Source organism: Microdochium trichocladiopsis (assembly GCF_020744255.1).
Source record: "Microdochium trichocladiopsis strain MPI-CAGE-CH-0230 chromosome Unknown B0I36scaffold_4, whole genome shotgun sequence".
Classification (NCBI taxonomy): Eukaryota; Fungi; Ascomycota; class Sordariomycetes; order Xylariales; family Microdochiaceae; genus Microdochium; species Microdochium trichocladiopsis.
The window spans coordinates 250008-263098 of NW_025763547.1; the positions used below are offsets into that span (position 1 = coordinate 250008).

Sequence of the window (13091 nt, forward strand, 5' to 3'; positions counted from 1 at the left end):
GAGGTTTCTGAGGATAGCGAGCGCGTAGCGGACAAGTCACTCGCCAAATGGGTAGTTGAATTTGAGCAAGCCATTGAGGCCGCCGACCCAGCCGTCGTCGTCCTCTGCAATGCCATCTCTATTGTTGCCACCATGTGGTGGAGTGCGGATCACACAAGGCACACCACCATTCCAGCTGCCCTCTCCGTGGACGCGAGGCCCGACCATCTCGCCTTCTATGCGGATTTCCATGCCAATAGTGACGCCGGCTGTCCTCTTGCCATCAATGCTGACTTCCAGCTCGCGCCCGCGATTCTTCTCGCTGATCTTGAGCACGACTTTGGTGCTGAGAGGAAGCCCGAGGGGGCGGAAGCTCAAACTTCGTGCACAGATGGGTGTGATGAGAAGAGCCTTGACTAGTGGATGCATGATACTACCACCAGCAGACAAGGAGTACGCGGTGGAGCCTGTCGGGGTGCTGACGAGAATACCGTCGGCCACGGCCTCGGTCAGGAAGTGGTTGTCGACAAAGACGTCAATAATGGCGAGATGGGGGTTCGGTCCGCGATGTATGACAAGTTCGTTGATGGCATGAAAGGCCGGCGCCAGGGGCTGGCCAGAGCTGGACAGCTGTTTGTGCTCTGGGGGCACGGGGGGAAGAGGCTGGTGGAGCTCGGCGGTTGAGGTCGGCATGAGCTGCTCGTTGACGTTGATACCATTCTGATCATATATCCCGACCTTTAGTCTATTGCGCAAGAGGATTTTGCTCGAGCGTGCGGTGCCGAGGCTCTTGCCGCGTACATGGTCCCAGGCGACATGTAGGTTTTCGGCCTCGTCCTTGGGATGCTTGCGAGCACCAGCGGCTGTCTGTGTATGGGGATCCTGCAGGTCGCTAACAGCAACCTTGCTGCCGCTCATGTACACTTCGCGCCAGGCGCGCTTGAACTCGTCAAACTTCCATTCGCCGAGAAAGCCCAGCGTGCCCATGCTGAAGGCAAGCACGGGAGGGACGGACTCGTGGAGGCTAAAGAGACTGGCGGCCCGCAGGATGGTGCCATCGCCTCCAAGAGTGGCCACGACGTCGATCCTGCTGGGGAAGTGGGCGGGCTCTGAGGTGTAGATAGGTTGCGGCAGAGAGTCGTGGATCTCTTCGGCGACGCGCCGCTCAAAGATGAGGTTGAGATTCGGGTATTCGGTCTGTATGTGGCGAGCGAAAGCGACGGCGGACTCGTTGACCTTTGGCGACAGTAGCTTGGGGACGATGAGGACGTTTCGGGGCGGCTCTGGCCAGTGGAGAGAGAGAAGGGAGGATGTCGAGCTCTCCTTGTAGGCTGGCTGGATGCGGGTGGGGAGGGAGCGAGCATCGCGTATCTCGAGGCGGCGTGCAGTCGTGGTGAAGAGCCGACACAGTGTATCGCGCGGGAGGCTTTGCCGGGGGGTCCGCGACAACAGCCTTGGAATCATGTCTGGTCGCCTTGCTCTGTGATGAGCATGCTCGTTGGCGGCGCAGGGAAAGATAATTCGGAGGAGCCGATGTCGGGGCTCTGGCAGTGACAGAGGGGGCGACCGTCCATCCTCTGGCGATCAACAGGCAACGCGGCTGGCGCAAAGCAGCGGGTTGAGGGGCGTGCCACCAGGAAGACGAGATGAAGTGCGTTTCGCCTTCGTGGAGCGGTCCTGGGCCGGAGGGCGATGATGTCGTTTAGAAAGGCTCCCGAGGAAAATGGTGGGGTTAAGCTTTGGGAGGTCGGGCTTTCTTTGTGACCCCCAGACGAAATTTTGGGGAAGGTGCTTGGGGCGGGCTGAGTGGGGCCCTCCCATGAGCTTGAGCTCGCGACCGCACACACATTGACTCTTTTACATCTCACTGGATTGGATTACACACGGCCATTGATTTAGGCCTGGCTGTCATCGCCCAAGGGTAGATAGACTCAAGAGACCATTCTAATTGCTTTGAATCTTCAAAGACAGGCAAGAACGCGTTGGAATGGCTGCCCTTCCATAGAGTCCAGGTACATGGCGCACCTCAAGCTTCCAGGTCATGGCCCCTGGCTGGCGGGACACCTTGGCTCGAGCTTCCTTTTTCTCGCGACGTAAACAACAAGTCACTTTTAAACAACTGGAGAAAAGCAACGCAGGGGAAATCATACAGAGAATTCGGACGAGAGAGTCGTGTCGGGCGCGACCTTCTCTTTACAGGTACGGGCCGCGATGGTTGACGAGGACCAGATGCAGCGCGCCCTTGCCGCGCTCGCGGCGGGTGAAGTTGCGTCGGTGAACAAGGCCGCTGCCCTCTTTGGCATCCCGCGATCCACACTCCACCACCGTTTCGCCGGCCGCGGGTCTGCTTCTCGCGCCCGGGCGCTGCTCCAGCGCTTGACGCCCCACTAGGAAGAATCCCTGAGCAACGCCGTCCTCCAGATGAAGCAGTGGGGCTAGCCAGTGTCGATCAAGGCCATCGAGTGCTTCGCAACCGAACTGCTCCAGCGTAAGGGCGACACCGCGCCCCTGGGGCCCAACTGGTACCTCAAGTTTCTGAAGCGGAACCCGCACCTGAAGCCCATCCTGGACCGCAGGACGGAGCACGCTCGGCAGGACATCCCATCCCCAGAGACTCTCAATCATGGGCTCAAATTGTACCGCGACACTGTTGCAAAATACAACGTCAAAGATGCCGACATATACAACATGGATGAGAGAGGCGTGCTCATGAGAGGAGTGGGTGAGGAGGTACCAGTCTTCACACATCGCAACTCTAAGGAGGCCCTCTCTGCACAATCCGCCGGGAATCGCGAATGGATTTCATTTATCGAATGCATCGGCCAGGACCACGTTTTGCCGCCCTTTGTCATATTCGAGGGCAAGCAGGTCATCGAGGGATGGCTCGACGGGGGTCTCGGTGACAACACTGTCACCCAAGTCTCTCCTAATGGCTGGGCGACCAACGAGATTGCTCTGGAGTGGTTACGGCATTTTGACAAAATCACGTCAGAGCGTCTACAAGGAGAACACCGCGTCCTGATCCTTGCCGGGCACGGCAGCCATACAACCGTCGAGTTCGCAGAGTTCTGCCAGGACCACAAGATCCTTCCCCTCTGCCTGCCACCGCACGTCGCCCATGTGCTCCAGCCTCTCGAGGTGGGCATATTTGGACCCCTAGCGGAGGCCTACAAGGCGCAGCTCAGTCAGCACGCGTTTCCTAGTGCCCAGCGCATCGACAACCGTCAATTCCATCAGTGCTATCGCGAGGCGCGGAAAACGATTGTCCCAAACCTGGAGTCGGCGTGGGGGCCGATCCGTCTCCTGCCTTTGGATCCGCCGGACGTGGCTGCCAACGACGCGGACGTGCCGCCCTCCACTATCAGCATAATGATCAAGGACGCCAGTGGTACTACCGTTGAAATTCGTCCCAAGGCAGGCAGTACTGTCGAAGGCGCCATCAATCACCTGATCACCGCGGCTCGGGCGGAGGCCGGCGCGTCTCCAGGACAAAACATTGTAAGGAACACAGCTTTGACGACCTTCGCAAGCATATGCTGACCCTTTTCTGCAGATCATCCAACTTCAATGATGGAAGGGCTCCTCGGAAAGGCGTGAAAAGGAGGGGGGAAGGCGGCGATGGGGAGATTGTTGTTGGGCGCGTGAGATGCGGAGGCCGTATTGGAGAGAGGTATCAAGAGCGGGCAGGACAGGAGCCGGCCAAGGCAGCAACCAGGGCACATGTACATCGGATCAAGAGTGTCGAGGCTAAAGCGCCATCTTGAAAATACCTGGAAGAGGACATTCGTGTTGCCTCTGCGCCACGGGGCTTTTGTCTGGCCATTACGTACTAGCGTAAGTGGATTGCACTTTCCCCCGGCGCTGCGGCGGCGCCGTGCCGCTTGTGGTGTGCTGGAAGTGCCCCGGGCACCCCGGCCGGAGCTGCCAGGGAGGGCAATTCCGGGGAACCGCTCGGTGCCGGACACTCGGCGCAGTTGACGACAGCAAACTCGAGCCAGGAGCAGACGGGACGTGTGCATTGAGTCATTCTAGCCGCAGGCTCGCTTGCGTAGAACGGCCTGCCAAGGCTCTAAGCGACGAATGCCTCCGCCCCGTGTTCGGGCCAATCCTCGGCGCTTCTCCGCACACAAGCGTGCATCGTGGCTCTCGGTGACGGCCAAGGAGGAGCCACATTGACGACATGTTGAATGCATTAATCAGCTGTGGGAGATGTGTCACCGGCGAGAGCTCCGTTGAGCTCGAGCTCCATCTCGTCGGTCGATCTTTCTGTGCTCGATACTTTTAATCATTGGTCTCGTGGAAGGCGTGGACACTGCCCAAATACTTAAAGTAGCCCACCCAGCTTTTCGCCGTTTGAAATTTGGAGGCTCCTCCCCCTCACTACCACCTCCACAACCCACAGTCCCGCACCCCGCACACTTTGGACGCAGACGACATCCCGACATCCCATCACCACCATCCCAACAGCTGCAATGATGGCGGGCCAAGCAAAGACATTCAACGTGGGCATCATTGGCTACGGGTGAGTTTTACAACACCAGCAACCCTCAATCCCGGCTTGCCCAGACTGACACATTCACAATCCCAAAGCCTGTCGGCCAAGGTCTTCCACATCCCCTTCATCCAGGTCACCCCGACCCTCAGGCTCCACTCGATCCTCCAGCGCAGCCCCAAGTCCGGCGACTCGGCGCCAGAGGACCACCCGGAGGCCAAGCACTTCACCAGCCTCGACGAGTTCCTCGCCGACTCCAGTCTCGACGTCGTCGTCCTCTCGACCCCGCCCGGCACGCACTTCTCTTTCGCCCAGCAGGCCCTCGCGGCCGGCAAGCACGTCTTTGTGGAGAAGCCCTTTGTCCCGACCGTGCGCGAGGCCGAGGAACTCATCAAGCAGAGCCGCGAGGCCGGCCGGCTCATCTGCGTGTACCAGAACCGCCGCTGGGACAGCGACTTCCTCACGGTGCAGCAGCTCCTCGCCAACAGTGGCAACAAGGACAAGAGCCAGTCCGGCTCCTCGGCGGTGGTGGACGCCGACATTGGCCGCGTCGTCGAGTTCAACACGTACTTTGAGCGCTACCGCCCGGACAAGCCGACAAATTGGAAGGGCACCCTGCCCATGAGCCAGGGCGGCGGCGTGCTCTACGACCTGGGCTCGCACCTGCTCGACCAGGTCTACGTGCTCTTCGGCCTCCCCGGCAGCGTCTACGCAAAGTTCTCGGTGCAGCGGGACGGTATGCTCGTGGACGCCACCACCGCCACCGCCGAGGAGATGGAGCCCGACAGCATCGTCGTGACGCTCTACTACCCTTCCCGCGGGGGTCTCACGGTCCGGGCCAGCGCGACCGTGCACAGCGCCGAGACGCGCCAGCCCCGGTTCTGGATCCGCGGCACAAAGGGCAGCTACTACAAGACGGGGCTCGACACGCAGGAGCCCCAGCTCAGGAGCGGGATGAAGGTCGGCGACGCGCAGTTCGGGCTCGAGGACGACGACAGCTGCGCGGCCCGGCTGGTCACGGTGGCGGACGACGGGAAGCTCGAGGAGCGCGCGCTGCCAAACATCACCCCGCCCCAGACATATGCCCGGTTCTACGAGCTCTTTGCACGGGCCTTGGCTAGCGGCAAGGAGGAGGACGTCCCCGTGCCAGCGACCCAGGCGGCGGATGTGCTGCGCATCATTGAGGCGGCCAAGGAGAGTGCCACAACTGGCCGGGAGGTGCCTCTTGCGAGGTAGGAGGGGCGTGGGCATTACAGAGCCGCATCGTGGTTCGGGGAAAAAAGGAAGAAGAAAAACAGGCTATTAAATATAGGTCAAGTGCATATATGAAGAAGGAGGTGAAATGCGAATGGGGCCGTCTCCTGGGCAGCCTTCCTCGTTCGAGGCTCGGTCAAAAGTCATCCACCGTGTCATGCACTCCGTCACGGTGCTCGAGACAAGGCATTCTCACGAGATGTATCAATCACCCAGATGGTGCTTGCGGCCTTCATTATCATGGTGTGTGCAAGTTCATGACACCCATTGGGGCATTCTTCCAGGGCTATCCAAGTCCAGGCGGACAAGCAACTTCATGACACTTCAATAACCCAGCAGTGGGATCCCCCCGAAGGCCACAGACAGGGCTGAGCCACAAAGTCAGCGGGCTGTCCCCGTCCTTGTGTCCATCTCGAACAGTGTCTTGCTAGTCACGACCTCAGTTTCGGAGAATTTGCCGAAACAGCTTCAGAATGACGTTGAACAAGAGCCCGAATGCACCAAGCATGGTGAAGATCTGGAAGAACTCCCACCAGTGCTTCGTACGCACCTCCGTCTCAATGTGACCCTTGATGCCTGCGCCATTCGCGGGGAAGCGGCCCGTTGCCATGTACTGCTCCATGAGCTCGTCTTTCTCGGCCCAGATCTTGCGCATCCACTGGTCAAACTCCTCTGCACTGCCAAGAGGGATGTCGGCCACGGCATAGCGCCTCCAGTAGAAGTTGACAGATTTTGGTGGTCGCCCTTGAAAGTATGTGCTTGACAAACTAAAGTAGTCCTCGCCAAACTTGCCGCGGCTGGAATCCGGAAAGGAGGAAGAAGTTAGCCGACGATGACGACAGAATGCTAAAAGGTTGGGAAACTGAGCACCAGAGAGAACTTACGGAATACCCTCGTAGGCGACCGCACAGTCATAGACATAATCGACGGTGCCCTTGAGCTCAGACAGACAGTAATACATGCCCGTGCTCCGGGGTAGCATGAGATGCTGCAAGTCTTGCTGGCCCGACTTTGCTGCCCACGCAGCCGACTTGTTTCTGCCATTGGCGGACAGGTTGGTGCCTTCTGGAAACAGCAGGAGCCACATTGGGTTAAGATACGTCTGGCCGTCCGGCTTCTTATGCACCGTCTTGAGCTTGCCAAGGCGATGCGCGAGGCGCGGCCTGTCTGTTGCCATTTTGCGAGACATGAAGATGAAGCTGAGGAACATGCAGCCGGGACCGATGAAGGGGATCCACTTAAGCGACTCCTTGAGGATGATGTAGATGTGGCCGTGCATCTGGGGATTGCTGGTGTAGCCGACCCACCAGAGGTAGAGCCAGTCAGTGTAGATCTGGTGATTGGCGATGAGGACGAGGCGTTCGGGGAAGGCGCACTCGATGCGCCCATCCGGAGTCAGGCTGAGCTGGCCTGCGACGGAGGCGTCGCCGCTGACCCTGATGACGGTGGGCGCCCACCATTGTGTCATGGTGGTGGTGAGGAGGCCAAAGTTTGCCTTGGTGAGGCTCATGTATGCATAGTAGAGGTCCTTGTCGATAAAGTACAAGGGCGAGCCGAGGATCTGAGTTACGTGTGTCCTGCAGGCTCCCGTCAGCTATGTGCGCCAAGATCACCGGGCTGCACTGAGGGCGAGCACATACGCTACGATGCCCAACGTAAAGTATATCGAGAAGGTCAGGGCCCGGAAGTAGCTCCGGAAGCGCCCATACTTTGCCCTGCCCGACGGGTGGACAAAGTCGGCTGAGGAGGTGGGCTGAGGGACCTTGTTGAGGGGCACGCGCTGCCGCAGCTCCGAGGTGGTGTCCATGGTGTGACGTCGTAAGGCACAGAGGACCTCCGAGAACGACTTCGGGTCGCCTGGGAGGTCGAAGTTTTAGAGATGGGGCGAGGCTCGAGGCGGCACGCGGGCGAGGCGGGGCCGGACTGGTGAGAACGTGAAGCTATCGCGGGGTAGAGGAGCTGCCGGGGGAGGTTCGAGCTGGAGAGCTGTGGTGAAGGTCGGAAGGGAAGGCTGAAGGCATTCGATCAAGTGTAAGAGCTGCAGGTAAGAGATGCTGGTTCGAGGGGGAGAGGGAGGGGATTTTGAGCCGGGCTGGCACAAGGACGAGGCGAGGCGACGAATAGGTGGATAGAGTTGAGCATCTGACCAAGGTGCATTTTCGGATGGGGTGGAAGCAGACGATGACGGATCGAGGCGCGGGGGGGTTCCACACAAGCTTGGTCAAGCTTAGCTTGGGCAGGGCAGGAGCCCGAGCTGGCGGCGCACGTGCTTGGGGGCCGCAGCCGGACGAACCGGAGCTAATCACCTGGACGGACTTTCCAGCCTGCCAGGCGTGCTGCATGCATGCTTTAGGCATCAGGGCATCAGGCGGGCCTTGCGAGGCTGACAGGTCTTCGAGACGTGCCGGCGATTACGATGCAACCTCGACGCCGGCATCGAATCCCTGCCACCCGCCCGAGACCCCGACATTCGAGGGCATTCTTGGGCTTCCTTGAGAGCATCAAGACCCCGCCTCTGGGCGTAGGCACATCTCTTGTCCATGTTCTTCCTTGTGTGGTACGACGAGCTGCCTGCTGCCCTGTTGCAAGTGCCTCGCTGCTGCTGCTGCTGGGATGCCAAGTTGGCGCAACAGGCTCAATGACGCACCGCGGGGAATTGTCCAGCGTGACGTGACGGGCCACGGTGGGTCCTTCCCGCGCGAGGCTGGCTGCAACCCGGGTGCTTGTGATGCACGTGCGGACATCCCATGGAAAATAGAGCCGTCAAACTAACCCGAGGTTCGAGTGTCCTCCAAGGCCTTCAACTATCGGGTAGTGTTGGAGAACCACGAGCTTGGGAGTCTTTCCTCAGGCCCTCAAACAACGGCCAGGTCCAGACCTACCCCAAGCCTCTGCCAACCATCACGTCGAAACCTCACGAGGCGCCTGCTGTTGTCGAATCCGAAATTTGAGACAATCTTGGTGTCCCCCAAGATGTTGACGGGACGAACAAGCACCTCCTGGCCTTGTCTCTCCCCCCAAAACAAGCTCAGGGCCTGTATCACATAACTCCACCTCGCCGAAAGCTGAATGTTGAGCTTGCATGTCCAAATCGCAACAGGTGCCCGGAATCCCCCGGCGAATGCACTGCAACTTTGGGCGTGCTGTGTTGCCGAGAGACTGCACGGAGCGTGATGCTGGAGCGATAAGGACCGGCTACGGGGCACTGATGTTGTGAGGTTGTTGTTGTTGTGGGGCAACATCCATGCGGTCCGCACGCACGGCAAGCCTGTTCTCAAGCGCAACCAGCATTCTTTGTCTGGTCTCGAACAAGTCCTCACCGGGACGCCCTCCTGAGAGCTCCTGCGCGGTTGACCGTATCTCAACTGCAGCTCATCGCCATCCCTCACAAGCTCAGGCAGACGCTGGGCGATAATTACGGAGCAGGCAACAACACAACATGCCGTCTGCCCCTGCGGCCATCTCCCTGCCTCCTCCTCCTCCTCCGGCCAGCCCCGAAGGCGCCGCTGTGGCAGGCTCGAGCCATGTCCGCAATGTCCTCATCTACATGATCTCGGGCAACCCGGGGCTCGTTGGCTTCTACCGCCCCTTCCTCACCACCCTGCGCCAGCTCCTCGACGAGCAGCGCTCCGGCTCGCCTCGCTTCCACATCTATGGCCAGGACCTCGCCGGCTTCAGCGACGCGGACCATGACTGCTCTTTCTCGTCCCCAGCCAACCCGCCTCGCGATCTCGAGTTCCAGATCACGCACGTCCAGACCACTCTCCGGAACCTCGGTGTAGACGCAGACAATGGCACCATCCAGACAATCCCACCGGGACAGCACCGAGATGCCCCCCGCCGCCCTTTCGACGACATTGTACTCGTCGGCCACTCGGTCGGCTCGTACATTGCCCTCGAGCTCTTCCACCGCAACATGGCACTACGTCAGCAGCAGCAGCAGCAGCAACAGCAACAAACCTCGGCCCCCTCAGCCGCCGCGCCCCTCAACCTCCGCTCCGCCATCTTGCTCTTCCCCACCATCACCCACATTGCCCAGTCCACGGCCGGCAAGCGCCTAGACATGCTCCGGCAGATCCCCGTCCTCGGCCCCAACGCCTACCGCATCGCGAGGGGCCTCCTCGCGGTCCTCCCCGCGCCCGCTGTGTCGTGGATCGTCTCGTCCGTCCTGCGTTTCCCCCCGCACGCGGCGGAGGTGCTCGTGCCCTGGCTCAAGTCGCGCGACGGTGTCTGGCAGGCCCTGTACATGGGCATGGACGAGATGCGGGTCATCCGTGAGGACAAGTGGGATCGCGAGCTCTGGGAGATTGAACACGACCCGACAACAACAACAGCAGCAGCAGGGGTCACATCGAACAGCAGCAGCAGCAGCAACAACAACACTCAAGCTGTAAATTCTTCCTCCTTCTCAGAGCCAGCAACCCCGCCGCCGCCGAAATTCTTCTTCTTCTTCGGCCAGAACGATCACTGGGTCGCGGACCACTACCGTGATCTGTTCATCGCCGAGCGCACCACCACCAACGGGGCCGGGACAGTAAAACCCGGTGCCGGTGATGATGAGGTTACAGAAGCAGAGAGCGACCACAGCACAGGTGGAAACAGCAGCAGCAGCAGCAGCAGCAGCAGCAGAAGCAACAGCCAAAAGCCACCCCCACCCTCAACGGCATCAACCCGGATCGTCGTCGACGAGGGCAACCTCCCTCATGCCTTCTGCATTCGTAAGTGGTATCTCTGGACAAAGAAGGAGAAAAATGGTCTCGTCATTATTCCTCCTCTCTTTGCCTCTCCGGTCGCGTGTGACTGACTGACATCTCTTTGCACAACAGACCACAGCAAGACGGTGGCGGAAAAGGTACATTCGTGGCTGCGCGAACTGTACCCATCTAGAGCGTAGAAAAAGTTTCTTGTACAACCATAATTAGTGGCCCCCCTGACTCCAAAACACGAGAGGTCTCGGCTGGGACGGGCGATCAAGATCATACATCCCGCGCCGTGCTGCGAGGAAGCCGGTCTCTGTGTTAGTCTGGGGAGCTTGGAGCAATAGTAGGATTGCAGCAGCCATCCACATTTGCTTACGCCGCTGACGACTGCGTGGGTGGAATAATTTACATGAGCATACTGGGCACGCAGCATGATGGACAAGCAAAAAAGCACGCAAGCGACTGTTCTCTGACGCTTTTTGTCTATTACAATATCAAGGTAATGCGGTACAAAGAAAGATGACTGCCTAGCAGGGCCCCACGAGCACATGACTCAAAGAGGTTGGCCACCGCTCATAAAGTGTAGTGGTATCTCACGTATGTACATTACTCCCACCGCCACAAGCAAGTCAGACACGAAGGTCATTTACAACTTGTCCTGGAGAGTCCCACCATGCATGTGTTTCCGCTATGTATGGATGCCTTTGTAGCCCAGTTCAACAACGCACTCCGCCTATCTTGAGAACGAAATGTGAAACAATAAATGCGAAGACGTCTCCCTTATAGGGCAACCATGCCAGCACCAACGGCAATGGAGCCCAGGACCCAGGCACCCATGGCGAGGGTGCTTCCGGACATGAAGCCGCCCGTCGGCACGGTGCGAGGAGCGGCGTTGCCAGTGCTGCCACCGTTGGAAGAGGGAGCAGTGCCAGTCGCGGCAACAGCAGCGGCGGCACTGGCACTCTCGAGCTGGGCAGTGCACGAAGGGGCAGCGTTGGGGTTGCTGACAAGCTGAGCAGCACCCTTGAAGTCGCAGGCATCGGCGCGGCCTTTCTGGTTGGCGTAGTCTGTATTGCGTGGGTCAGTACTGAGATCATGTGCACACTTGATAAAGTCGGTGGTACTCACAGGCATCAAGGACAACAGCGAGTTGCTCCTTGGGGTTGCACATGACGTAAGGGCCATAGACACCAGTCTCAGTGTCGGCCTTGATACCAGCGCAGGCTGCGGCATCGTTCTTGCAGATGTAGTCAAAGATGGCGCCATAGTCCTCGACGTCGAGCTTGTCAGCCTGGCGGCACTTGGCGGCGTTGTAGGCACAGGTGCACAAGTCGGCGTTGGGAGTAGGGGGGAGAGCGCTGCCAGTGACCTTCCAGTTGGTACCGACGTTGGGGCAGGCCTGAGGAGTGTTGGTGGGCGTGTAGGAGTCCATCTGGACAACGGTGGGGTCAATCTTCTTCATCTGGGATTCGAGGACCTTGAAGTTCTTCATGGGCTGGCCAGCCTTGACGAGACCGTAGTCGTTCTTCTCCTGCTGGAACTTGAAGACAATACCGCCGCTGAAGACGTCGGTCATCTGCTTGGAATAGATGGCAAGGGTGTCCTCGAAGAGACGGCCCTCGGCGCCACCGACAGTGTTGCAACCATACTCGGCGAAGAAGACGGGGACAGAGTAGTTGCTGAAGAACTGGACCTGGACGTCGTAGCCGGACTGCTGGAAGCTGCTCTTGCCGCACCACGAGTAGATGTTGTAACCCCAGAAGTCGATGGCGTTCTCCTGCTTGCCGCAGTTGAAGTACTGCGCCATCTCGGCACGGATCTCGGCATCGTCGTTCGAGGCGTAGCCGACGCCCATCCAGCGGTGGCCCTTGTCCATCTTGGCCTTGATGTAGGCCTTGGCGTCACGAGTGGCAGCCTTGACGAACGCCGAGGCATCAGTGTTGGTGTTGTTGTTGGTGACCTCGTTGCCGGACAAGAAGCCGAGAACGTTGTCGAACTTGCCAAGCTCGTCGATGACGTTTGTGTAGCGCTTGTAGAGCTGGACGTTCCAGGCAGGAGAGTCACGGTTGATGGACACAGCCGGGTGGCCGAGATCAGCAAGAACATAGATGCCGGCCTGCTCAAGGAGCTTCATGCAGGCGGTGTGGTCCTTGGTAGGGTCAATGGCATATGTGCGGATGACGTTGGTGCCGAGACGGGCGAGCAGGGGCACATCCTTCTGGCACTGGGCCGCGTCGGCAAGAGGGTCGATGATGTTGGCGGTTGGGTCGGGCTCGAAGCCGTAGCGCTTCACCACAGCCCGAGAGGCGGCACCCATCTCGGACTGGTAGGCGATACCCTTGACGTAGAACTGGGTGCCGTTGTTGTAGAAGAACTTGGTGCCCTTCATGACGATGGGCTCGATGGCGGCAAGGGCCGAGCCGGCGAGGGCCGCCGCGGCGAGGGTAGACTTGATGTTGACCATGTTGGGCGAGCTAGTAGTGGTAAGTAATTGTCGCGGTTCTTGTTGTTAATTGTCGTCGAGAAGAAGAGCAGAGATGAGAGCGTGGTTGGGCAAAAAGAGCCTGAGAGAGTGACGAGAAGTTGGTAGTAAGAGTTGGCGTAGTCGGTGCAGGCAAAACAGGCGCTGAGAACGAGGGCGCAGGCGGCAGAAACTTGCTGGCAAG

The 13091-nt window shown here is 59.3% G+C and overlaps 5 protein-coding genes across 5 annotated transcripts; 2 read left to right on the plus strand and 3 right to left on the minus strand.

The window, feature by feature from the left end:
• Positions 1–36: 36 nt before the first annotated feature.
• B0I36DRAFT_373316 (NADH kinase POS5) lies at positions 37–2022 on the minus strand (the record flags this gene model as incomplete). The annotated part of the gene is made up of 2 exons (XM_046160181.1): positions 37–1350; positions 2005–2022. 2 exons carry the CDS (start codon positions 2020–2022, stop codon positions 37–39), a joined length of 1332 nt encoding a protein of 443 aa, XP_046013462.1.
• Positions 2023–3348: 1326 nt separating this feature from the next.
• B0I36DRAFT_347811 (uncharacterized protein) lies at positions 3349–5707 on the plus strand (the record flags this gene model as incomplete). The annotated part of the gene is made up of 4 exons (XM_046156610.1): positions 3349–3477; position 3813; positions 4447–4501; positions 4570–5707. The coding sequence occupies 4 exons, from the start codon at positions 3349–3351 to the stop codon at positions 5705–5707; spliced, it is 1323 nt and encodes a 440-aa protein (XP_046013463.1).
• Positions 5708–6164: 457 nt separating this feature from the next.
• B0I36DRAFT_373318 (acyltransferase-domain-containing protein) lies at positions 6165–7532 on the minus strand (the record flags this gene model as incomplete). The annotated part of the gene is made up of 3 exons (XM_046160182.1): positions 6165–6522; positions 6610–7302; positions 7366–7532. The coding sequence occupies 3 exons, from the start codon at positions 7530–7532 to the stop codon at positions 6165–6167; spliced, it is 1218 nt and encodes a 405-aa protein (XP_046013464.1).
• A 1632-nt stretch (positions 7533–9164) lies between these two features.
• Positions 9165–10619, plus strand: B0I36DRAFT_361415 (uncharacterized protein; the record flags this gene model as incomplete). The annotated part of the gene is made up of 2 exons (XM_046158472.1): positions 9165–10443; positions 10552–10619. The coding sequence occupies 2 exons, from the start codon at positions 9165–9167 to the stop codon at positions 10617–10619; spliced, it is 1347 nt and encodes a 448-aa protein (XP_046013465.1).
• A 586-nt stretch (positions 10620–11205) lies between these two features.
• On the minus strand, positions 11206–12814 carry B0I36DRAFT_240400 (glycoside hydrolase family 72 protein; the record flags this gene model as incomplete). Its single annotated transcript, XM_046149761.1, has 2 exons — positions 11206–11492; positions 11554–12814. 2 exons carry the CDS (start codon positions 12812–12814, stop codon positions 11206–11208), a joined length of 1548 nt encoding a protein of 515 aa, XP_046013466.1.
• Positions 12815–13091: the final 277 nt, after the last annotated feature.